This window comes from Planococcus citri, chromosome 4 (genome assembly GCF_950023065.1).
Source record: "Planococcus citri chromosome 4, ihPlaCitr1.1, whole genome shotgun sequence".
NCBI lineage: Eukaryota > Metazoa > Arthropoda > Insecta > Hemiptera > Pseudococcidae > Planococcus > Planococcus citri.
Window position 1 is genome coordinate 70103564 of NC_088680.1, and position 23472 is coordinate 70127035.

The 23472-nt window shown below is 34.9% G+C and overlaps 4 protein-coding genes and 1 long non-coding RNA gene across 8 annotated transcripts; 2 read left to right on the forward strand and 3 right to left on the reverse strand.

The window, feature by feature from the left end:
* Positions 1-1052: 1052 nt before the first annotated feature.
* Positions 1053-2811, reverse strand: LOC135845913 (uncharacterized). 2 transcript variants are annotated; one of them, XM_065364787.1, is made up of 4 exons: positions 2032-2810; positions 1781-1968; positions 1454-1703; positions 1053-1363 (listed from the first exon to the last, which is right to left on the reverse strand). In XM_065364787.1, exons 1-4 carry the CDS (start codon positions 2647-2649, stop codon positions 1097-1099), a joined length of 1323 nt encoding a protein of 440 aa, XP_065220859.1. In that variant the 5' UTR covers positions 2650-2810; the 3' UTR covers positions 1053-1096. The 2 variants fall into 2 exon arrangements, with proteins under 2 accessions (XP_065220859.1, XP_065220860.1); XM_065364788.1 differs by having other exon boundaries at positions 1228-1366; positions 2032-2811.
* Positions 2812-3021: 210 nt separating this feature from the next.
* LOC135845911 (uncharacterized) lies at positions 3022-12780 on the forward strand. The gene is made up of 2 exons (XM_065364785.1): positions 3022-3281; positions 10434-12780. Exon 2 carries the CDS (start codon positions 10444-10446, stop codon positions 12577-12579), a length of 2136 nt encoding a protein of 711 aa, XP_065220857.1. The 5' UTR covers positions 3022-3281; positions 10434-10443; the 3' UTR covers positions 12580-12780.
* Positions 12781-15496: 2716 nt separating this feature from the next.
* LOC135845801 (uncharacterized) lies at positions 15497-20869 on the forward strand. Of its 2 annotated transcripts, XR_010558831.1 has the most exons (12): positions 15497-15709; positions 15824-16064; positions 16157-16282; positions 16347-16585; positions 17086-17316; positions 18182-18253; positions 18334-18544; positions 18618-18775; positions 18863-18930; positions 19008-19131; positions 19307-19538; positions 19652-20869. XR_010558831.1 is itself a non-coding variant. In XM_065364630.1 (11 exons), exons 2-11 carry the CDS (start codon positions 15875-15877, stop codon positions 19484-19486), a joined length of 1599 nt encoding a protein of 532 aa, XP_065220702.1. In that variant the 5' UTR covers positions 15497-15709; positions 15824-15874; the 3' UTR covers positions 19487-20869. The 2 variants fall into 2 exon arrangements, 1 of the variants encoding a protein (XP_065220702.1); XM_065364630.1 differs by having other exon boundaries at positions 19307-20869.
* Positions 17597-18076, reverse strand: LOC135845806 (uncharacterized). Its single transcript, XR_010558832.1, has 2 exons — positions 17910-18076; positions 17597-17831 (listed from the first exon to the last, which is right to left on the reverse strand). It is a non-coding gene; the product is annotated as an uncharacterized LOC135845806 (long non-coding RNA).
* Positions 20870-21163: 294 nt separating the features above from the next.
* On the reverse strand, positions 21164-22940 carry LOC135845803 (uncharacterized). 2 transcript variants are annotated; one of them, XM_065364634.1, is made up of 4 exons: positions 22140-22939; positions 21889-22076; positions 21566-21815; positions 21164-21474 (listed from the first exon to the last, which is right to left on the reverse strand). In XM_065364634.1, the coding sequence occupies exons 1-4, from the start codon at positions 22755-22757 to the stop codon at positions 21208-21210; spliced, it is 1323 nt and encodes a 440-aa protein (XP_065220706.1). In that variant the 5' UTR covers positions 22758-22939; the 3' UTR covers positions 21164-21207. The 2 variants fall into 2 exon arrangements, with proteins under 2 accessions (XP_065220706.1, XP_065220707.1); XM_065364635.1 differs by having other exon boundaries at positions 21339-21477; positions 22140-22940.
* Between the last annotated feature and the right edge of the window lie 532 nt (positions 22941-23472).

Here is a 23472-nt window from a genome sequence, read left to right on the forward strand (position 1 = left end):
TGCCGATTTGTTCGATCTAGATAACTTGTTACCAGATTTGAAAGACGTCGAGAAGAATATCCATTTATATTTAAATACCACTACGCAGAACGATTGGAGACCTGATCCTGTAGTTAGAGAAAAATCTACGTTCGATAGAACACCGGTTGTGAAAGAAAAAGATGTAGCTCATCGTAAACCTGACATGAGCCAGATTTGTACCGAATGTAATACGAAAATTGCTATTTTCAATAACGATATCGAGTTCTCGTATCAATTACATTGTCAAGAACAAGTACACCAGAAAGCTATTGCAAAATTTATCCCCAAGACTGTTACCGAACAAACGACGAAAATTTTCGAAAAGCGACGTTCCGATTCTGAGATATTTACGCCGGATGAAAGATCAGCTCTTCGTAGAACGTTGAATGAGAAGATCAAGCAGCATAGTCATCTCATCGATATTCTTACGAGACAAGAATTTCATTGTAATTTATGCGATTGTCAGATATCTTCGTTGCAGAATGTTGAGAGTCATGTTAAAGGAACTAAGCATACCAATGCTTTGAGATTACTCGAAAGCAAGTCGACTAGACTGAGCGACGATATTTTGAGAATCGATCATACCGATATTCCTGTTACTAAGCTGATGTGATTTTTTTGTATTAGTTATATTTCTATTTTTCTATTGAGTAAATCATTCGTTTTTTTTTGCATTTTTTTATACTTAACGAAAGTCTGAATATTATTTACCAATAAATTCTTTATATTTGGTTGAATTTGTGTGTTATATTTTATGTTCAACGCAGATTGTTCAACCTATGCAGAAAAGTTGCTTTGAAAATACAAATACACCATCAGAATCCGATACTCTGATTATCTGATTCCTTCTCAAGTGCTAAATACTGTAAGATGGAAATTAGACTTTGATTCAATCACTTCATAGGTAGATACAATTTTTTTAAAAGAAAGTGACACTTATTTCTTCCGAATATCATAGACATATTACGATTCTGTATCTGTTTCTGTACCCATTCTAAAAATAAAATTGTCGAATAATTATAACGGAGCAATGAGGTTGAAAATTTTATTCGATATCACAGCCGAATTAAATTATTTACGAAGAATCATTTTCAATTTTCAATTTTTGAAAACTTGACAATATTTTTTTACGATTTTTCAAAACATTATGGAGTTTAGGACCTCTTCTCATGCCTATCGTGTCTACATCGATGAACGGTAGCAAAACTTCAGGAATGATTACTCTTCCTTGTTTCGTCTGATGCGTTTCTGCGATAGCGTTAACAGTTCTAGGTATAGCGCAGGCTGTTCCATTGACAGTATGTAAAAATGTATCTCCAGATTTTATATTCAGTCTTCTAGACTACTTATTAAAAAAGAAACACGAAAACCACATAATTAGAAACTGCTAAATAAATGATTTTTCAAAGACTACACTATTGAAGGCTCATACTTGAAAATCTGTGCAATCACTGCAACTGGATATTTCACCGTATCTATTCGTGCCGGGCATCCAAGATTCGATATCAAATTTTCTATTCGCTTGACATCCGAGTTCATGCGGAGCCATATCAATAACTCGATAACACAGATCATACGATGAGAAAAATTCTTCTTGAATATCGCGATATTTCTCTAGCATTTCTATCGACTGATGAGGTAGGCAGACTCCAAACATCTCAATTTTTGTGAACTGATGTACTCTAGATTTTCATATTTGAATTATTTATACAACAATGAATGATCAAAAATGAGGTTATACTGTTGTACTACACAATACCTGTATAATCCTCGTTCAATAGCTAGCGCTGAAATTTCAGCTCTATAACATCTACTAACTGCAACGTAATTTAATGGCAGCTCGTCTTCGGGAATATTAGAATTCATCAATGAAGCAGCGATAGCCATTTCTGAAGTACCAGATAAACATAATCCGTCGCCGAATAAATTTGAATCTAATCTGTAAACCTGAGAAGAAATACAATTAATATACTGCCATTCGATCGTATTTAAATCTCGCGTAAAGTTCACCTGAGTACGTTCTCCTTTTGTAGTCATTCCACAATTGTTTATTACGTTTTCGTGCAATATATCAGGAACAGATATAGGGATAAAGTTCTTCTGTAGTAGCTTCTGAACTGAATAATCTATCAAAGCTTGATCTAGTTTGACAAGATCTCCAACGAAATAGTAGCTACGTTCACCGCAATAATGATTCAAACCCTCCATTATTAGCAAATCTTTCTCTTTCAACATATCAGTACCAGTTTGAGGTTTAAATGGAAACTCTTTCGGCTCACCGACCACTTTCAAAATTTCAAAATCGTTGGTATAATTTTTAACGCTAGGATGTATCCAATTGGGAAGTTTAGCAGCTAAATTCATCAATTCTTCGTTCTGTTCTGGATCTACTGAACTTTTATCTAAAGTTGAGCAAAAATCTGAGAGTATTTCTTCATAACGAGTGTTTTTCCTTGAACGTACTTCATTTTTGTACTCGTCCAGATTGTCGAGGATTTGTTTCAGGTTTACGGTTGGTTTCGGTATGGTGGATTTTATTTCCTGAAATAGTCCACTGTAGTTTCGACGACAACATCCTTTCGAATTGAGGAGACGAATTAGATGAATTTTATGTTTGACTAATGCCATAATTTATGTAACTGTTGATCGTTATATGAAGATGAATAGTTGTTTTTTTTTTTTAGAAATTCTTTCGCTCAGGCAACATTCTTCGCTTTGCAAAGTAATAATTTCTTTCAAACTTTAAATAATTTCCAATAAAAAAATGTTGAAAAAATTGAAAATTTTATGTGATAAGAAAAATTGATAACAATGTTTACGAAATTATCAGTGCAACCATCAGGAATGAGGGAAATGATTTTTGAAAAATCAGGGATTTTTTTATGAATTTAGGGATTTTTTTCACCCAAAATGGTGAAAATGGGGATTTTCCAAAAGATCAGTTGGGAACACTGCACTTCACGTCGTCCCTCCTCCCTCATTCTCGTTCCTTCTTTCTGTTCCTGTTCAGTTGGTTTATCTATGCATGTGTTCATCACACATGTCTGTTCCTTTCGCGTTAGAGGTGTCTGCTGTCATAACATGTTGTTCACCGGCTCGACATTCTCGATTCTCAAACGCGTATCACTTTTTTCTGTCAATTTGTGTATGTACTAGTATGTACCAGTTTTAGAATTACAAATATTACAATTTGAGTGAATTTCAAGTAATTGTAACTTACCGAAATAATAGATATTCAATGCAGTGCTGAAAGTATCTAAGTATGTATAACTCTCTATTTAGGTATCTTGGTTATTTTACACGCGTATTATAAGTAGGCTACCATCATTTATAATGGGTTCGGGCCACGATTCACAGATTCGTAGTAAACACTATCATAATTCACCTTTTCCTAACTACTTAGTAGAATCTGTAAAGTCGTTGAGTAGTGTCAGTAATCTAATCACAACCAATAATCATAGCCTACATCACATTATCGCATACAGCGAGCTTTTATCTTTAGTCTTTCCCAATTTTTCTGTGAAAGTGAGATTAAAATTATGCAAAATAACTATTGATTTGAAATTCTAATTAATATATTCTGGTAATTTGATATTATTTTTTGATTGAAAAAGTAATCAAAATTAATTAATATGCTAGTTTTACTGCTGGAGGCTGGGCCGCCATCTTGTGTCCAGGATGATGTAGTGAACGATAAGTGAACGTTATCAGGGTGGGGTGCTCTACGTATTGTTTGTTGTTTGTTTACTTTTTAGCATACTGGCGGGCAGAGATTAGACATTTTTCAAACGCATTTTCTTATTAGTTGGAGATTAGTTGGAGGGAATGAAAGTGAATAATGAGTGAAAACGTTATTACTGTATTGAAACCATGTAATAAAACTTTGAAACAAGCTAAACGATTAAAATATAATGATAAATGAATTCAGACGATTCTTTATAATATTCAATCATTCATTGTCAGTCATCAGAGTGTAATTCTGAAACTACTGAACAGAATTTGATGAAATTTAAATATGTTGTGCAGAAATGAATTCCCGACAGCTTGACGTTGCCCTTTTTTTGATTCATTTTGTTTAATCAAAGTTATAGCCATTTGAAATTTTCAAATGGCAATATCTCGAAAAATACGGAGAAATTTGAAAAAAAACAGAGGCTTAAGCGAAACGAGGACAAAAAATTTAAAAACTCTGTACTTTGAGACTTTGAGAGGTAAAAAAACAGTGTTTTTTGATAAGTTCATTTTTTTGACAACACAACTTTAGAATTTAAATTCTGAATGCATACCTACTTAGTACTTACAATCATCTACGTAGCTGAAAATTTTGATTTTGAAATGAATGAAAAGTAAACTGGGCCGAGGAAAACGAGGGTTACAACTTGTATGAAAAGTGAAAACTTACGTTTAGAGAAAGTTAAAATACCTACTTAGTACATTTTTTAGTGTAAACTTGACCTCGGGGCCCGGGGGTCCCTTGATGTCTCGGGGTTCCTGAAGATCGCCAGGTAATATCATATAGGACAGTCCACCCTTGGATTTTAATGAACAGTTGCACAGAAAAAAAAACCGTTCTTACCATTTAAATTATAACACTTTCAATTCGTTGATTCAAAAGTGAGCTATTCGAAGAATTTTTTGGTCTCCTATAGATGAAACATGATGTATAAGGTATCCTTACAAAAGAAGCACCCATCTCAACCTACACTATAATTTGTGAACCGGGAGCGGGGAATCGATGGAAGACCCCTAAATACATCACGAGTCAAAATTTTGGGCGCTGGCGTTTAAAAATTCTCATTTTGGTCAAAAATGGGAAAAAATCAAAAATGTACCAAAGTGGCGTAGAAATCGGAAATCTGTTTTCCATCATATTTTCGACCTCCTGAGTTGATTGGCAATTGCTTCATGCTGTTCTGGAGTCTCCAGCAGAGTTTTGGAGGCCCCAGTTTTCGAATAAATGCTGCATAAGCAGAGTGCGAATAAAATTCGGCACCTACAAATATTAAACAGTCCCATGTGTGACCATTAGATCGGCTTAGGTATACATATTTTCGAAATATTTTTGTGCCGGTTCAAATCCAAAACTTTCTCCAGTGGTCACGTTTTTAAAAAAATGAAAAAGTCATTTTTCGCGAACAAAAGTAAATGAAAAAAGCTAAAGTTCGATCTGTACCATATTTTCCATCTTTCCAGTAGATTGTTGATGGATGAAATACCGTTCTAGAGGCTTCAGCGGATTTTTTTTAATCCTCCAGTTTTCGAAAAAACGTCGTAACCCATTCGATCGATTTAAGCTTAAGCTCGTATTTTTAAAATCTTTCTGTGCTGGTCAAATCTGAAATTCTCTCTATTATTTTTTAAAAGTGAAAAGAATCATCTTTTACAAACGAGGCGTAGATAAACGCACCCGCTTACTTGAGCAGAAAGTAATAGTTTAATCCAAAACGTCGCCGGAAGCTCCAGAACAGTTCGAAGCAATCGCCAATCACCTCGAGAGAGTGAAAATATAGTACAAACCAAATTTCGCCTTTCTAGACTTCAGTATTTGGTAAAATTTGGACTTTTTTCCCGTTTTCAATGCAAAGATTTTTAAAAAATTCACCAAAAACCTATAAATGAATTTGAATGTCTAAAATTTTGGCTGGTGGTGTTTTTTAGGGTCCTCTTTTGTTCTTCAGGTTCTTCTTCATCTGGTTAAAAAATTTTAGTGCATGCTGGTTGGGATAAGTGGCTCCCTTGTGAAGATTCCTACGTATAGGCCATTATAATGTGTTATTTTTAAGGGTTAAAACTCAAAAAGTTCTTGAAAAAATCAACTTTTGTGGTTTGAGTTGAAATTATTACATTTCATATTCCTCGGAGGAATTTTTCTTCCTCCCATCGGGTTATAGGTGTTTTCATGTCATATAGGTTGCATATACTCGTATTTCGCCTAAAACGAAAAGAAACAAGATGCGCAAACAAGAAAACAGGAAGGGAAGGAACTGTTGCATTACCAAGAAATTTTCACTCCCAAACTGAAACTACTATACCTACTTATGTGAAGTTTCGAGAATGTATTGTTCACTCGCCGTGGCTACACCGATTCCCATCGCGCCAGGCATCATTCTAGGTATACCCGTATCCGTTTTTCCAGGGAATCAGACGCACTGTGGGGAGGGGGGAATGTTTCAAATGAAGCAAGTTTTGATTTTGATTTGAGCAGTTCAGGTTTTCTAATCAATTTGCACGAATGACTGTTGTTGTGTCTTTTCTATAACCAAAAGACCGAATCCGAATTTCTCATTTCAACCTTCGAGCCATTCTGGAGTCTCCAGCGCGATTTTCAATTTTTACAGAATTTTAAAACTTCTCCAGGAAACGTGAAAATTAATGTGGTCAGCTAAAAGCTTGAAAAACGAATTGTGGATTCTTCAACTCGAAACTGGCCGAAAAAGTTTGCCTCACCAACAAAACGGTGGCCATTTTGATTGACAGGTCAGCCGAAATCGTGGATTTTGCTTTCCGACACAAGACTCAAACAGGACAAAGCTACTCGTAGATCGAAGAGCATGCAAAAATTTATCTCCAGGGTTATTCCACGTCAACTCAACCAAAAAAGGCGATTTTGAAAGTCATGTCTTTCGATTTCGCTAAAAAAATTTCTACAATATACTAGTATACCCACCCAGTAAGTAAGAACCCCGCAATTAGATTGGTCCCAGCACCCTCACGGGCGGGTGGGGGGTCCTCCATTATTTTCACATTGTCTCGAGGTACTCAACTTCAGCAACCCATTCCTCCAAAACTATGATACTTTGATCAAAACTGATTTCACAGTTCGAAAGGGCATTGAATTTTGAACTTTTTAAGTATTTTGAAAATTTCAAAATGGCGCTGTAAGTGAGAGCTACCATTTAAAATTTTGAAAAAATTTCCATAGATGTACATTTTGATACTTTTTTGAAATATTTAGGTTTCGAGATGGGACTCTTGACGGAGAGGGGCACCCCTACCCCCAATTTTGGGTGAAACTTTCAAAAGAAAATCTGGGGCATGTGATATATCGAATTGTATGTTTTTAGTGACGCTGAACACGAATATGGCGTCAGATTTTTGATAGGACCCCATCCATGGCCCCCAGCACCTCCCCAAAGGGGGTAAAAGTTCAAAAAAGTGTTTTGTTCGTGCGACACATGAAATAGTTTTTGGTCACAGTGAACACGAATATGATGTCAGATTTTTGATTGGACCTGTCCACAGTCCCCAAGCACCTTCCCCAAGGGAGCAAACCCCCCAAAAAATGGGTACATTCGTGTGACACATGAAATAGTATGTTTTTGATATCGCTGAACACGAATATAACCATAGTTTTAGTTTTTCAAATCGACCTCACCCACGGCCCCCAGAACCTCCCCCAATAGGTAAAATTCAAAAAAAATTGTTGGAGGCCGTGGATGGGGTCCAATCAAAAATCTGACGTCATATTCGTGTTCAGCGTCACCAAAAACATACAATTCCATGTGTCGCACGAACAAACACTTTTTTGACTTTTACCCCCTTTGGGGAGGTGCTGGGGGCCATGGATGGGGTCCTATCAAAAATCAGACATCATATTCGTGTTCAGCGTCACTAAAGACATACAATTCAATATATCACATGCCCCAGATTTTCTTTCGAAAGTTTCACCCAAAATTAGTGGTGGGGGTGCTCCCCCTCCGTTAAGAGTCCCATCTCGAAACCTAAATATTTCGAAAAAGTATCAAAATGTACATCTATGGAAATTTTTTCAAAATTTTAAATGGTAGCTCCCACTTACAGCGCCATTTTGAAATTTGAACTTACAAATTGAAAGTTCAACTTTCAACTTTTCAAAATTTCAAAATTCAATGCCCTTTCGAACTGTGAAATCAGTTTTGATCAAAGTATCATAGTTTTGGAGGAATGGGCTGCTGAAGTTGAGTACCTCGAGACAATGTGAAAATAATGGAAGCCCCCTACTCGCCCCCTGAGGGGGCTGGGACCAAACTGATTGCGGCTTTCTTACTTACTGGGTGGGTAGATATTGTAAAAAAAAATTGAGCAAAATCGAAGGACATGACTTTCAAAATCGCCTTTTTTTGGTTGAGTTGACATGGAATGACCCTCCAGTCAAATATCAGTGATGAAGTTCATTTTTCAATTTCTGCCAAAAATTTAAAAGAATTATAATTGTCCCAAATTGACGTAGAAACCTGAAATGTGACATATATTGCGTTTTTTACCTCCCGTATCGATTGGAAACAGTTTCAAACCATCTTGGGCAGTTCTGGAGCCTCCGCAAGATCTTTGAAACTTGAAATTTCCACAAAATTTCATCCAATGAAGTTGGAAAACCGAAATTCATTCTGTAAACTATCGAAAAGTAGCTGGATTAGCTGGAAGCTTTAAAACGATATGAAACCACCTGCAGTCGACTTCATAGGCTATTAAAATCAGTTAACAGAATGAAGTTCTGCGAATTTCTGCTTTCCAACTGCATTCAATGAAATTTTGAGAAAATTGCAAGTTTCAAAAATCTGCTAGAAGCTCCAGAACTGTTCAAAACAGTTGAAGCGGTTGCTAATGATTCGTCTGGCTGAAAATGTGGCATATCTCAAATTTCTGCTTCCTAGGTCAAGTTGGAATAGCTTTGATTTTTTTCTCATTCTTGGCCAAAATTTGATTTTGAAAAATTCACTAAAAATCGAAAAATGCACCTTACCACTTGAAATTTTCACTTTGTTGGTAAGGCCAACTTTTTTTTTCATCAAGCTTACTTTAATATGTTCCTTAGGATGTCCCAAAAAAAAAGTTGTTTGGTGGGGGGCCCACAGTGACTCAGATTGCAAAAAAAGGCGCGCATGGCGTTTTACAGCAAAACTATGACCATATCAAAAGTTGAAAGTAGTGATTCCGTAGTATTTTTCAACGAGGAATTCGAATCCGATGTCCTTGTTTTTCGCCAGACCCCTTGAGGGGTGGTACCAAAATCAAATTTTGTAAAAATGAAAAAAAAATCGAGTGATATGTCAAAATGTAGGTTTTTTGGATCGAGAAACACGAATCTGAGGTCCTTTTTTTCCTCAGACCTCATGGGGAGGTGCTACTAAAATCAAATTTTGTAAAAATGAAAAAAATCGAGTGATATGTCAAAATATAGGTTTTTTGGGCCGAGGAACACGAATCTGAGGTCCTTTCTTCCCTCAGACCCCTAGTGGGCCCTTGGAGAGGTGCTACCATTCTTGAGATATCTCGTCTCAAACGCGACTACATTTTAACTAAATTAACGCGAAATAATTGTAATGTAATATGGCATAAGTTTTTTCATTCAACTCCCTTCAAAATCGCGATTGCGGGAAAATGTGTGTTAAAAAGTGTAGAATTTGGGCGTGTGTTCCTTACGGTGCGACTAAGCGCGGATCTTCTAGTAATGATACAAAATAAACGAAGATATCGGGTCGAATGATTGAAAAACTGACTAATAAAAACCCTCAACCAAAAAGATCTAAATTTTGATAATCTACTCAAATTTTTGTGATTTTTTTCAAAATTTGATTTCGGTAACACCTTCTCTAGGAGCTGAATGAAAAAAAGGACTTCAGATTCGTGTTTCTCGACCCAAAAAACCTACATTTTGACCTATCACTCGATTTTTTTCAGTTTTACAAAATTTGGTTTCGGTAGCACCTCCCCAAGGGCCCCCAAAGGGTCCGAGGTAAAAAAGGACCTCAGATTCGTGTTTCTCGACCCAAAAAACCAACATTTTGACATGTCACTCGATTTTTTTTTTTTTACAAAATTTGATTTTGGTGGCACCTCCCTAAGAGTCCCCAAGGGGTCTGAGGGGAAAAAAGACCTCAGATTTGTGTTTCGCGACCCAAAAAACCTATATTTTGACATATCACTCGATTTTCTTCATTTTTGAAAATTTGATTTCGGTAGCACCTCCCCAAGGGCCCCCAAAGGGTCCGAGGTAAAAAAGGACCTCAGATTCGTATTTCTCGACCCAAAAAACCAACATTTTGACATGTCACTCGATTTTTTTTTCATTTTTACAAAATTTGATTTTGGTACCACCCCCCCAAGGGGTCTGGCGAAAAAAAAGGACATCGGATTCGAATTCCTCGTTGAAAATTACTACGGAATCACTACTTTCAACTTTTGATATGCTCATAGTTTTGCTGTAAAACGCCATGCGCGCCTTTTTTCGCAATCCGAGTCACTGTGGGGGGGGGGGGTGCAATTATTCCTATTGTCATATGCCGGACTAACAGTCATTAATAAAAAATCGAGCTTTTTGCAACTCAGTAGGTACATTTTAGTACATACATCTTGCAAATATTGCAGCAGAATTTCTTGTCTGTATCCTATCATTCTTAAACATGCACCTAACCCATGAATATCAATTTCAGATCACTTACAATGGATCCCAGAGGAACACACGGTTCGCAAGTTCAAAATGAAACATCCTCGGATGAGTTTGTGCTGTATGTCAGATTGCCAAGCTTACAAGAGATGGCGTACAGCCAAATAGCCATTTCAGTGTGGTATAGATACGGTTCAACTCCATGTCAACAACGAGACTATGGATATGAGTATCCTCCGATCTCGGTCGATGAACTAGAACTAATGGATTGCCATAAACTGATAAAAACGTTGACGATGCCTCGATTTATGGAAGAAACCTTGAAAAAATATCTAAAGAGGGTTCGCGAAGAAACAATTAGTTGCACTCAATACTTCGAATACAAATTACTTTCATCAGACTTATACGGGTATGAAATCGAGTCCGTTGATTGGGAGTATTTTGTGTGGTGTCCAGACGGTAGAATCAATTATAAAAGCACCGCCATCAAAATGTTGCATTCGGACGTGTTGACTGAGGTACAGAAGTTCGCCATCATGAGTGATTTCTGCCTGGAAAATGAGATTGAAATCTTCGATCTGAATCGCCTTCCTATGGAAACCTTTATCCCAAAAGTAAACGAAGACAGTGATTATTTATTGTTTTACTGGATCCGCTACCTGTGGAACGAAACGCACGGAAAGATTCCATTCTCATTTCGTAAACCTTCTCATTATGATAGATTCAGTTTGACTTATTTTAAGAGCCACGGGGCAGCGTTCGATTATTACTGGAATCGTTTGAGTGCTGAAGATCAAGTATCCTTTATCAGGGACAGATTATGTGCGAATGACTATTCTAAGGGCTGGCATTATAGTCTCTTTTGCAAGATGTCGGATGATCAATTAACAAAGTTACTGGTCTGTGAACCAGTTGCTATGATATCAGTTTTTATTAAAACAACAGAAACGCTTGAGTGGGCTATTACGGCTTGGAAGCGGTGTAAAAATTGGATATCTAATGAGCAATTTGTCGAGTTATTGGAGAGCGTACTTCACAAAAGCGACAAATATCCTATCCTTCACCAAGAGTACAAAATGAGCGTTTTATTGGAAATTTGGAATACGGCCAACGATGACCATAAAAATTATGCAGTGAGACAGGCACAATTGGAAAATGCTGTCGTTCATCCCATACTGTCAGGTGATCCACATCTCTGGAAAAAAATAGCACCCAGTAGTTTCAAGTTTCTACTGGAATTGTTATCTTTGAAAAGCGCGGATTTCAGAAAAAATCTGATTCTCAAAGGTGACCCCTCATTTATATGTAATTTTGATTTCAATTTCGTACATGAAATATTTGAGTTATGCTTGCCAAATTTCCAAAGTAACGTGGAATTCAAAAATGATTGGAGTAAGCACATAATTGATCCTTATTTATGTGAAATTTTATACTCCGAAGAAGATTACGATGAATTGAATGGAAGATTGTTGCGTTCCTTTCAAAAGTTGTATATTTCTTCAAATGATTTTAAAAAATTCATCGAATCATTGATTATAGCCAATAAAAGAGGATACAAAACTTATTATCCCTACACTGGCATTGATAATTCTGATTTGATACGATTGAGTGAATTCATCAACGACATTCTCCTAGGAAATGTGTCCACAGTGTTGAAAATGAAACAAGCATACCTTTCCTCATTTTCTGCCCACAGAGATCCGTGTGAACGCTACGTTAGTTTGAATGAATTGAGCAAACTAATTGAGCAGGAGTTTGTACATGAACATTTGCAAGAGTTGAAACACAGATTAGCTGAAAAACTTCAAGCAACCACTGTCGAACAGTGGGTTTCATATGTGTTGAATTATGAAAAAGTCTACTGTGTTTTTTCATGGTGTTATGAAAACGAAAAAGAAATGTTTCTACAAGTTAAATGTTGTATACCAATTACCAATATTGTTGGTAAGGTTCTTGAAGGAATTGTTCGCCAAAACACATCTTCATATTATTATTTTGCAATTTCGACTTTCAGTAACTTGGAGAGATTTCTGGAGTGGTACTTCTCAGGTGTGGCAAAAGAAGTGATATCTTTCAAATCAAGTATAAAGAATGATCCTGAGAATGCTAAAATTTTAGAATACACGCGGGCAAACAAAAATGGCAACTGGCTTCGTTCAGAATTTTTAAATTGGAATTGGCCAGTCAAATGAGCGCGATGTTGAAAGAAGTATCTACCTATAGGGTATTCCATCTACCATATGATAAACATGTTCCAAAACCTTCATTACTTTGTTAGGAGATAGATCGATTATGCATTTTTTAAATCTCACTATAATACTAGCTAGGAGTTTCGATTTTTAAGACATCTTTGTATTTGTAATTCAAAATAAAAATTGCAGTGTCCGTGTCAATTCTTTTTTTCACAGATCGTGCTTACAAGGATTTTGAAAACTTTCAGCCCATTTCCAAATGTTTTTCATTACATTTTATGACTGTGCAAGTTTCGCAAAATGTGTGGCTTGACTTTGCTGAGTTTTATTATTTCGAAATGAAAGTAAGGTGATTGCTTGACGTTTAGCTCAAATTTTTGAAATAATTTCGAAAAATCGCGATGAAAAAAAGTAAATGCAAAAATGAATACGACTTCTAAAAATAAACAAATTTGTTATGAACATTTTTTTCTTTACTCAACTTGAAATTTACAAAGTTTTTGAAGCTCAACAATTTTCGATTTGCTAAAAATGTCATTAAATTACAATTTTTGAGCTACAAAAACTTTACAAATTTTAGGGTAGAAAAAAAATGATCGTAACAAAATTTTTTCATTTTTTACAGTAATATTCATTCCTCCCACATTTATTTTTTTCATCGCGATTTTTTTGAAATTAAAAATCAAATCATTTTTGCAGTCCCTTCAATTTGCAAGTTAGACAAGGTAGGCAATTAAAATTTCGGATACATTACCTACTTGATTTTTACCCATGGTTTCTTAAGAAGACCGGTTTTTTCGTTATTAGGAAACTGCCAAGTGCCAAGCTTCGATTGGTAGGTATGAAAAAACGCTCCAATTTCAAAAAAAACACTCACGCAAATATCGTGAGAGAACTGACTTTCGTAATGATAGAACAAGAAAAAATCACCACCAAACCATCGAGTTCCTAACAAGAAATAAACTGAGAAATCGTTTGGATATTAAGACAGACATTAGTGATTATTGCTAAGCAAAACATTTATGCTTAAAGAAAAAATAGGTATACTTACTTACTTGGTACTTGCAAACAATACAAAAAATTTACAATCATAAATGACAACTATAGAAATGAAGGGCTAATGGTGAAAGTCTCCTTAGTCAGAAGCGATTTTTGTACAAATCAATGAAAACGTTGATGCCCTACTTCAATGGTAATGTAAAAACTTTATGGTCAAGTATTAAAAAAACATCTTCAACTATCTGAGAATGCATTACAATAGGTACTCAATTTTCCCTTTAAAATTGATGAAATATAAAAAAAAAATGTTTTAAGTTGTGTGAACAAAAAAATGACTAAGGCGACTTTCACCATTAGCCCTTCAAATGTTTTTTTTTGTTTTTTTAATTTAAAAGGTCTCCTTGTTTCATGTTTGATGAACACTGGAAAATAGAAAATTAGAAACCATTCCATAAGTACGTAATTCATTAGCTTTCTATTCTTTACATTTTGACACCATATTCCCACGAACACATTGGTAAGATTACCTATATTTGAATTATTTCCCATAAATTTCCATCATTTTTGTTCTAAGTTTATAAGTAAAGCAACCCAAAATGTGCTCTTATTTGATGTAAAATATTTTATATTTTATTTGATTACTTGGAGTGAAATATTATTGCAAGATACATAGGTATTAATTGTATGTACTATGTTGTAGTATCAATGAACAATAGGTAAGTACCCATATTTATTACTCTGGCAGATTCGGACCAGAGTTGATCCAATATCATCTCTTCATTGGGCAAGTGAAAAGTATTTAATATAAATAAGTACTTACTCAGATAATTAACTAGGTAAGAGGACTAATTATTGTACTGTTGTTTTTTTTTTTTTTTTTTTTTAAATAATAGTTCAATTAACACGCGAGACAAGAAAGTTGGATGGAAAACACGAACGAATGATTGTAGGTACTCACATTTGATGGAGTTGATACCGAAATTTGGATACAGGAAAGAAAATTACGCAAAATGATGCGGTAGGTAGTAGGTACCTACGTTTGGAAAACCATATCCAGTTTTGAATTCATTTTGTGAGCTTATTTACAAGACGTATAATGTATGTAATGCTTACATTAGTTTAGCAGGTTACGTTACATTAATTTGACGAAAAGATTCAATTTTCATTTTTTTGTTGTCCATTGCCTATTCGTGTAAACGAACACCTGTCCAGTTGCTATTTAGGTCAACGACAAAGATAATATTTGCTGACTTTAGGAACGTTATACAAACGGTTGACATTTAGAATGATAATTTATTGTCTTACACGAGTAGTAAATAAGGGAGCGGAGGTTTTGTCGCGTAATTCACAGTTGTTGAGCACTTCAATCACATGGGTGTACCTACGGAAAATTCAGTGCGAAATTCTTGATACACTTTGGGTTCAAAGGTTCAAACCAAGTAATTTTGTCATCACATTATTCCTTTTTGAAAGAGTCTAGAGATATACTCATTTTGGAATTTGAGGAAATGCTCAAAAAGAGCATTTTTTTTCTATCTCAATTTCCAAAATAAATTTTCAATGTAGATATATGAAAATTTTCCAAAAAGTTTCTCTATAGCACTATAGCAGCAACATAAAAAGCATAACGTTCCACTACATCAAGATTGAATTGAACAAAACAAAATGAATACTGTTTTGGGAATTTTTCATTCCACTTTCATTTCATTTCATCTACTTATATTCGTATAAATTCCAAAATAAAATGTTATTCTATAAGGTGAATTTTTAATTTTTATGTACAAGCTTTTTGTGAAAAAAATTTTACAAAATAATTAAATTTTACAATTTACAAAACCCTATTTTTTTTTTTTTTTCGTTGATGCATTACTGGAAAGTAGGGAATTTATTGTTTCCATAGCTGGTCACATTGATTCTCGTCACCGTAAACAATCACCCATTTCATTTTTCTTATCTAAAATATAAAATAACTAAAAATTATGCAATTTTATTCAATTTTTCGATAGAAACAAGTTTAATTTTGCTAAAAGTTGAAACTAGGAATCCATTAGCGATGACTACAAGTGAAATTGTTCATTTATTCAGTGAACTCTAACGATGTTTTGTTGATGCAACGTTGACCGATTTCAGAGTAAGTATTTCTCACTTGGTTACGGATACGAATATACTTAAATAGAAGCCAAAGATTCCATAAATATCCGATTTTCATAAATCCCTGCCTTTTTGTTTCGTTACCATCGTTTAGATTTGAACGTTAGCAGTTCTCAGTTTCGTGGAGAAAAGAAATCCTAATAAAATGAACAAGTCGTCGAATGCCGAAGAGAGTTCGAAGAAAGTCGTACAGCATTGTGAAACGCTGAAAAGCTTATTGGAGGTGCTACCTCTTCCGTGTCCGCCTCGAAACCAAATATTAGAAATATTGAAGACGAATGGTCAACTATTATCAGCCTTTATAGAGCAGCAAGGACATCTGAACCGGCAAAAGGGTGCGTACATGTGTACATCTTATATCTCACTGATCTTTAAAGCGATCAAAATAGAAGAACTTATTTGTTCACTAATTTACATTCGTTTACAGGCTTTAGTAATCAACAGAAGTCTACGAGTTACCAAAGTGATGTGACCGACGCAAACACAGCGTTAACCTCGGCAGTTTCTTCGTTCGCGTCTCAATCATCATACGATGTCTTAAACGATTACTCAAGTGAGTATATTACATCGTCATACGCTTCAAAAATATCCCTTTTAATTTTTGCCATATGTTACAGGAATTCTTAATGCAATTAGCAAAACCGATCCACAAAGCGGTGCTGCTCAAGCACAAACTGGGTCTTCGACACAGCTTCAGTCATTATCCACGGACGCAGCTCGACTGCCTACACCTCCATGTGTGAAATCTGCACCATGGCAGGCATCTCTACCAACAGACGAGGCCGACGTTGTTCCTCCGGCTCCGATAATCAGTGATGTGGAAAGGCAACGTGTCGCAGCTCCTGACGGCTCGAGAGTAAGTTCATCTGTGAGATAGTTGAGCTTAAAGTGCCTGAAATTTCATCATTTTGCGATCAGGTGTACTACGATGAAATATCGAAATATCGCACCGAATTTGATTCGTGGCTTTTCATTTTTTCAACGAGTTTTCTTTTTAATTTTATTTCGTCTTCGAATAGTACTTTGATGTTTTTTTAGAAGTACTTTATAGGATTAAAGTTGAGTTTGAATTTCGTGTGTTTTAATTCTTTCTACAATATGCCTTTGAGTTTTGAGAAAATAAAGAAATACTTAAAAAAATATCGCTTATCTCATCCACCAAAGCAGATTGACTCCGCTGAATTTAGAAAATATCAGTTAAAAATTTTAAATGCTCAAACTTCGAAATCAGGGAACTATTATACTTACACCTTGCAAAAAGTCTAGCCATTTTCGACGAATGTTCGTTCATTTATCAGAGTACTTGTAATTTGAATCAGACTATACTGACTATTGAAAAACAATTATATGTTACAGGGTGAAAATAGTATCAAGCAAATGCAAACTGCCAATCTCATTCTGAGTAGTGGCACCGGTGGCGGTAATATGGCGGTTCAGGTTTCGTTCACGTCAGCAGTGCCTGTGCCTGTGGTGGTATCGCCAGATAAAAGTCAAAGTCAAAGTCACAATCAGCATCCTCATCTTCCTCCGGCTCCGATAACCAGTGATGTGAAAAGGCAACGTCTCGAAACTCCTAGCGTCTCGAGCGTAAGTTCATCTATGAGATAAGTTGAGCTTAAAGTGCCTGAAATTTCATCATTTTGCGATCAGGTGTACTACGATGAAATATCGAAATATCGCACCGAATTTGATTCGTGGCTTTTCATTTTTTCAACGAGTTTTCTTTTTAATTTTATTTCGTCTTCGAATATTTGATTTATTGATTATATATTACAACACCGTTTGGGCGTCTTTTTGTGTTCGTAATCTCGTAATCTTGGTACACAATTGAAAACAAAACTAGCGCTATTGAGACGAAATCAACAAAAATGAGAAGATCGAATGTATTTCTGAAATGTACAAAATTGCTGTCTATTATATATTCGGCGTTATAAGTCTTGGGCGATTCGTTGAATTTCTGAAAGCAGATAATCGCAATCTGAATTGTTGATCGCAGAACTGCAGCATACGAATCTAAAAAAATTCGGTAAACGTCTCAACGGTTGCCAGTTGATCATCGCAGAACCATTACGTAGCATAATTTCTCCTACTCTGGGAGCAACCTATATAAAGTCGACAACAAAATTAACATCGGTAGAAATTCTTAATCGGATGATGAAATAAGCGAAAGATTGCATTACTTTGTCAATTTCTTGATAAATATCGCCTATATTTTGGCCTCGTTGAGCTTCAGGAATGTACCAAAAACAAATATTGATGTAAGATGGTTCGCAGACCAATTTGAAATTTTCATTTTCTTTTATTCGATTCGTTAAATATTCGGCTCTTTCTAACAAACAAATTCACGTGATATTTCGCACCTTCGTATCCCTTAAAAAAGTTGATCATTTCGATTATTTGTAATTCGAACGAATTATTTGGTCATTAATGTTTTTTTTTTTGTTTTACCTAGAGACGTGATACGGAGGACGCATCTGTCAATAAAATGGAATTGTTTCCTCGGAAACTGATACCAAAACTTCGGGTAAGATAATTTTAAATGTTGAGTATGTATTTATGTAGTTTTTCTCATAGTATTACATATTTTTTATTTGTTTGTACTAGCGTACGATATCGAAAAAGTTGAAAAAAATTGGCCCGAATGAATACGAAGAATTAATAATTGATTTCTCGGTGAAACTGTTGCTATCGGACGGCAATGATGCTGACACCACAAAGAAGTTGTCAGCATATTTGAATCAGGAGGCTACCGATTTTATTCAATGGCTTAATAAAACTAAATCTAAACTAATAGAATTAATTACCGAAATTTCAAGTAGGTCATTCCGTTCGTGAATTGAAAATGCTCTGTGAAACGAATTTTATTTTATTTTATGTTTTTTTTTCAGAATTTTCGACCACACCGTTACTCGACGAAGAGGAATCCAACGAAAATAAACAAGCAGAGTCTGAACCTGATCGTACGGAAAATATTCGAGAAATTGTACAAAGCCATTCTAAGAGAAAAATGTTTCATCGTGCGCTCAGTAGTCTCGATGCAGTAGCGGTAAGATGTTAATTCAAATAATAAGAAAATTGTATGGCATCGCGCCTAAATATTTCACTTATGTAATTATAATATAATTTGTTTCAGTTGGCTACGAAAAAAGAAAAATCCACCGAACAGAGTGTTACTCAAATTTCAAAGAGCTGTACCGACAAGTATGCAGCACCATAGCTGAATCTTCAATTACAATAACGTTCAAATACCCATGTGATATATATTATTTTTTTTGCAGGTGTTCAATATCAAAGAAAAACAGCGCACCTAAGAGAAAAAATGAAACTGAACTGAATCTAAATGAAGAGAATGAAAACACTAAATCCATCGATGAACTCTTGCGTGATATAGAAATACTTCAGGTAAGAACGGTTTTTTTTTTCCTGAAGGACGTTATACTGTAGAAACTGTCCATTTATATTTATAATGAAACTTAAAAACTAGAAAACGTAAAACACCATAACACTATTCAAAAATTGTGATGGAATTAAGGCAGTAGGATGTAATGATTATTATTCGGTGTATTTTTTTTTTCAGAACCGCCTTAACTTTATTGCAGCGTTCCAGTATTTTAAAAAAGATTTGGACGAGCGCAAGAAATCTATAGATGACCTCGAGGATTCCGATCTACGGAAGATTTTGCATTATTTTGCGTTTGAGAGGAACAAATATGCCCATCCGGAGTTTGCAATAGTCCCGTACATATTTAAAAACTAGGAACAGTTACGAAAATTCCTTTTTTCGGTTTTATCATACTACCTGGAATTTCGTAAGTGAGCGTGTATTCGCGTCCAAGTTTATATGATTAAGATTTTCATTTTTTTCTAGCTTTTATGATTTACAACAATTTTTTTTTTTCGTTTTTTCACAAAACCCAACTAGAATTTTTAAAGAAGAAAATATATTTCTACATAACTTTTTAAAAATTTCAAGTAAGTTTTTCAAAGGCGAAATTATAAATTTAATTGTAATGTTTAAGCATAGTTTTAATGTTAATTGTTTACAACCATATTTATTTTAATATTTTTTTTTTTAAAACATGTATCCCTTTGTTCATTTTTAATCGAGACGAGAATCTCAAGATCTCGGTTGCTCAAGTCATCTTGAAAGAGAAATTCAACGGAAACCCCAACTCGTGGGTACAGGCTATTTTCGAAGCGTTGAGTTTGAAAAATCCAGCATTCGTGATGGAAGAGAAGAAAGCAAAATATTCGTTAAACACGTTCTTCAGTAATAACTTCGACGACTCGTTCTGGAAAAAGGAGAATATCCATAACGTTACTTCGACTGGTCATCTGCTGATCGATAGCTTCAAAAAATTCATGATCGGATTGAACAAAAATGCCGATTTGTTCGATCTAGATAACTTGTTACCAGATTTGAAAGACGTCGAGAAGAATATCCATTTATATTTAAATACCACTACGCAGAACGATTGGAGACCTGCTCCTGTAGTTGGAGAAAAATCTACGTTCGATAGAACAACGGTTGTGAAAGAAAAAGATGTAGCTCATCGTAAACCTGACATGAGCCAGATTTGTACCGAATGTAATACGAAAATTGCTATTTTCAATAACGATATCGAGTTCTCGTATCAATTACATTGTCAAGAACAAGTTCATCAGAAAGCTATTGCAAAATTTATCCCCAAGACTGTTACCGAACAAACGACTAAAATTTTCGAAAAGCGACGTTCCGATTCTGAGATATTTACGCCGGATGAAAGATCAGCTCTTCGTAGAACGTTGAATGAGAAGATCAAGCAGCATAGTCATCTCATCGATATTCTTACGAGACAAGAATTTCATTGTAATTTATGCGATTGTCAGATATCTTCGTTGCAGAATGTTGAGAGTCATGTTAAAGGAACTAAGCATACCAATGCTTTGAGATTACTCGAAAGCAAGTCGACTAGACTGAGCGACGATATTTTGAGAATCGATCATACCGATATTCCTGTTACTAAGCTGATGTGATTTTTTTGTATTAGTTATATTTCTATTTTTCTATTGAGTAAATCATTCGTTTTTTTTTGCATTTTTTTATACTTAACGAAAGTCTGAATATTATTTACCAATAAATTCTTTATATTTGGTTGAATTTGTGTGTTATATTTTATGTTCAACGCAGATTGTTCAACCTATGCAGAAAAGTTGCTTTGAAAATACAAATACACCATCAGAATCCGATACTCTGATTATCTGATTCCTTCTCAAGTGCTAAATACTGTAAGATGGAAATTAGACTTTGATTCAATCACTTCATAGGTAGATACAATTTTTTTAAAAGAAAGTGACACTTATTTCTTCCGAATATCATAGACATATTACGATTCTGTATCTGTTTCTGTACCCATTCTAAAAATAAAATTGTCGAATAATTATAACGGAGCAATGAGGTTGAAAATTTTATTCGATATCACAGCCGAATTAAATTATTTACGAAGAATCATTTTCAATTTTCAATTTTTGAAAACTTGACAATATTTTTTTACGATTTTTCAAAACATTATGGAGTTTAGGACCTCTTCTCATGCCTATCGTGTCTACATCGATGAACGGTAGCAAAACTTCAGGAATGATTACTCTTCCTTGTTTCGTCTGATGCGTTTCTGCGATAGCGTTAACAGTTCTAGGTATAGCGCAGGCTGTTCCATTGACAGTATGTAAAAATGTATCTCCAGATTTTATATTCAGTCTTCTAGACTACTTATTAAAAAAGAAACACGAAAACCACATAATTAGAAACTGCTAAATAAATGATTTTTCAAAGACTACACAACTTGAAGGCTCATACTTGAAAATCTGTGCAATCGCTGCAACTGGATATTTCACCGTATCTATTCGTGCCGGGCATCCAAGCTTCGATATCAAATTTTCTATTCGCTTGACAGCCGAGTTCATGCGGAGCCATATCAATAACTCGATAACTGAGATCATACGATGAGAAAAATTCTTCTTGAATATCGCGATATTTCTCTAGCATTTCTATCGACTGATGAGGTAGGCAGACTCCAAACATCTCAATTTTCGTGAACTGATGTACTCTAGATTTTCATTTGAATTATTTATACAACAACGAATGGTCAAACACGAGGTTACTGTTGTACTACACAATACCTGTATAATCCTCGTTCAATAGCTAGCGCTGAAATCTCAGCTCTATAACATCTACTAACCGCAACGTAATTTAATGGCAGCTCGTCTTTGGGAATATTAGAATTCATCAATGAAGCAGCTATAGACATTTCTGAAGTACCAGATAAACATAATCCGTCGCCGAATAAATTTGAATCTAATCTATAAACCTGAGAAGAAATACAGTTAATATACTGCCATTCGATCGTATTTAAATCTCGCGTAAAGTTCACCTGAGTACGTTCTCCTTTTGTAGTCATTCCACAATTGTTTATTACGTTTTCGTGCAATATATCAGGAACAGATATAGGGATAAAGTTCTTCTGTAGTAGCTTCTGAACTGAATAATCTATCAAAGCTTGATCTAGTTTGACAAGATCTCCAACGAAATAGTAGCTACGTTCACCGCAATAATGATTCAAACCCTCCATTATTAGCAAATCTTTCTCTTTCAACATATCAGTTCCAGTTTGAGGTTTAAATGGAAACTCTTTCGGCTCACCGACCACTTTCAAAATTTCAAAATCGTTGGTATAATTTTTAACGCTAGGATGTATCCAATTGGGAAGTTTAGCAGCTAAATTCATCAATTCTTCGTTCTGTTCTGGATCTACTGAACTTTTATCTAGAGTTGAGCAAAACTCTGAGAGTATTTCTTCATAACGAGTGTTTTTCCTTGAACGTACTTCATTTTTGTACTCGTCCAGATTGTCGAGGATTTGTTTCAGGTTTACGGTTGGTTTCGGTATGGTGGATTTTATTTCCTGAAATAGTCCACTGTAGTTTCGACGACAACATCCTTTCGAATTGAGGAGACGAATTAGATGAATTTTATGTTTGACTAATCCCATAATTTATGTAACTGTTGATCGTTGTATGAAGATGAATAGTTGGTTTTTTAGAAATTCATTCGTTCATGCAATATTATTTGCTTCGCAAAATAATAAATTCTTTCAAACTTTGAATAATCATCAAATTTGAAATTTCTAATAAAAAATGTGTAGAATAAAATTTAAAAAAAAAATATTGAACATTTTATGTGATAAGAAAAATTGATAACAATGTTTACGAAATAATCAGTGCAACCAGAAACAAAAAACAAAACTTTTAATTCATTTTTTGAAAAATTGCTGACAGAGAATTTTTATTTTGGCACTTTGCCTAACCTGTGTGTTTTGATCTTCGAGAAAATTGTTGATAAGTTGATGATTTTTGAAAGTCAAAAGTTGGTTGTGTAAAGTTCTGCGTGTAATTTTGGAAATTTCGTGAATTAATCTCATAAATAAAGGTCTGTATTTGTCTTTACCATTAGAACATTCTTCAAGTATCGTTAGATTTCATACAGGAAGTAGCTAGAACAATCACATCAACCTACAATCTTTCGAGGTTACTCCAAATCCGCCAGCTACTCCTTTGTAAACTCCTCTTCTTCCCTCTTCGCTGCATTTCTCTTTTATGTTAATTCAATATACTTAGATAAAACTTAATACTTATCAATTCGTATACTTATTAATTCGTTTTGAACTTTCGATCTTTCAGATGGGCAACCTGTTTACTGCGGGCCCT

Excerpts from the sequence above, each read along its gene's own strand:
- LOC135845913 (XM_065364787.1), bottom strand. The coding sequence starts at position 2,649 with ATGGCATTAGTCAAACATAAAATTCATCTAATTCGTCTCCTCAATTCG. Across the intron at positions 1,704-1,780 it reads ATTGAACGAGGATTATACAG|AGTACATCAGTTCACAAAAA; the intron begins GTATTGTGTAGT and ends ATGAAAATCTAG. Across the intron at positions 1,364-1,453 it reads GTGATTGCACAGATTTTCAA|TCTAGAAGACTGAATATAAA; the intron begins GTATGAGCCTTC and ends TTTAATAAGTAG.
- LOC135845911 (XM_065364785.1), top strand. The coding sequence starts at position 10,444 with ATGGATCCCAGAGGAACACACGGTTCGCAAGTTCAAAATGAAACATCC.
- LOC135845801 (XM_065364630.1), top strand. The coding sequence starts at position 15,875 with ATGAACAAGTCGTCGAATGCCGAAGAGAGTTCGAAGAAAGTCGTACAG. Across the intron at positions 17,317-18,181 it reads AAACTCCTAGCGTCTCGAGC|AGACGTGATACGGAGGACGC; the intron begins GTAAGTTCATCT and ends TGTTTTACCTAG. Across the intron at positions 18,254-18,333 it reads AACTGATACCAAAACTTCGG|CGTACGATATCGAAAAAGTT; the intron begins GTAAGATAATTT and ends TGTTTGTACTAG.
- LOC135845803 (XM_065364634.1), bottom strand. The coding sequence starts at position 22,757 with ATGGGATTAGTCAAACATAAAATTCATCTAATTCGTCTCCTCAATTCG. Across the intron at positions 21,816-21,888 it reads ATTGAACGAGGATTATACAG|AGTACATCAGTTCACGAAAA; the intron begins GTATTGTGTAGT and ends ATGAAAATCTAG. Across the intron at positions 21,475-21,565 it reads GCGATTGCACAGATTTTCAA|TCTAGAAGACTGAATATAAA; the intron begins GTATGAGCCTTC and ends TTTAATAAGTAG.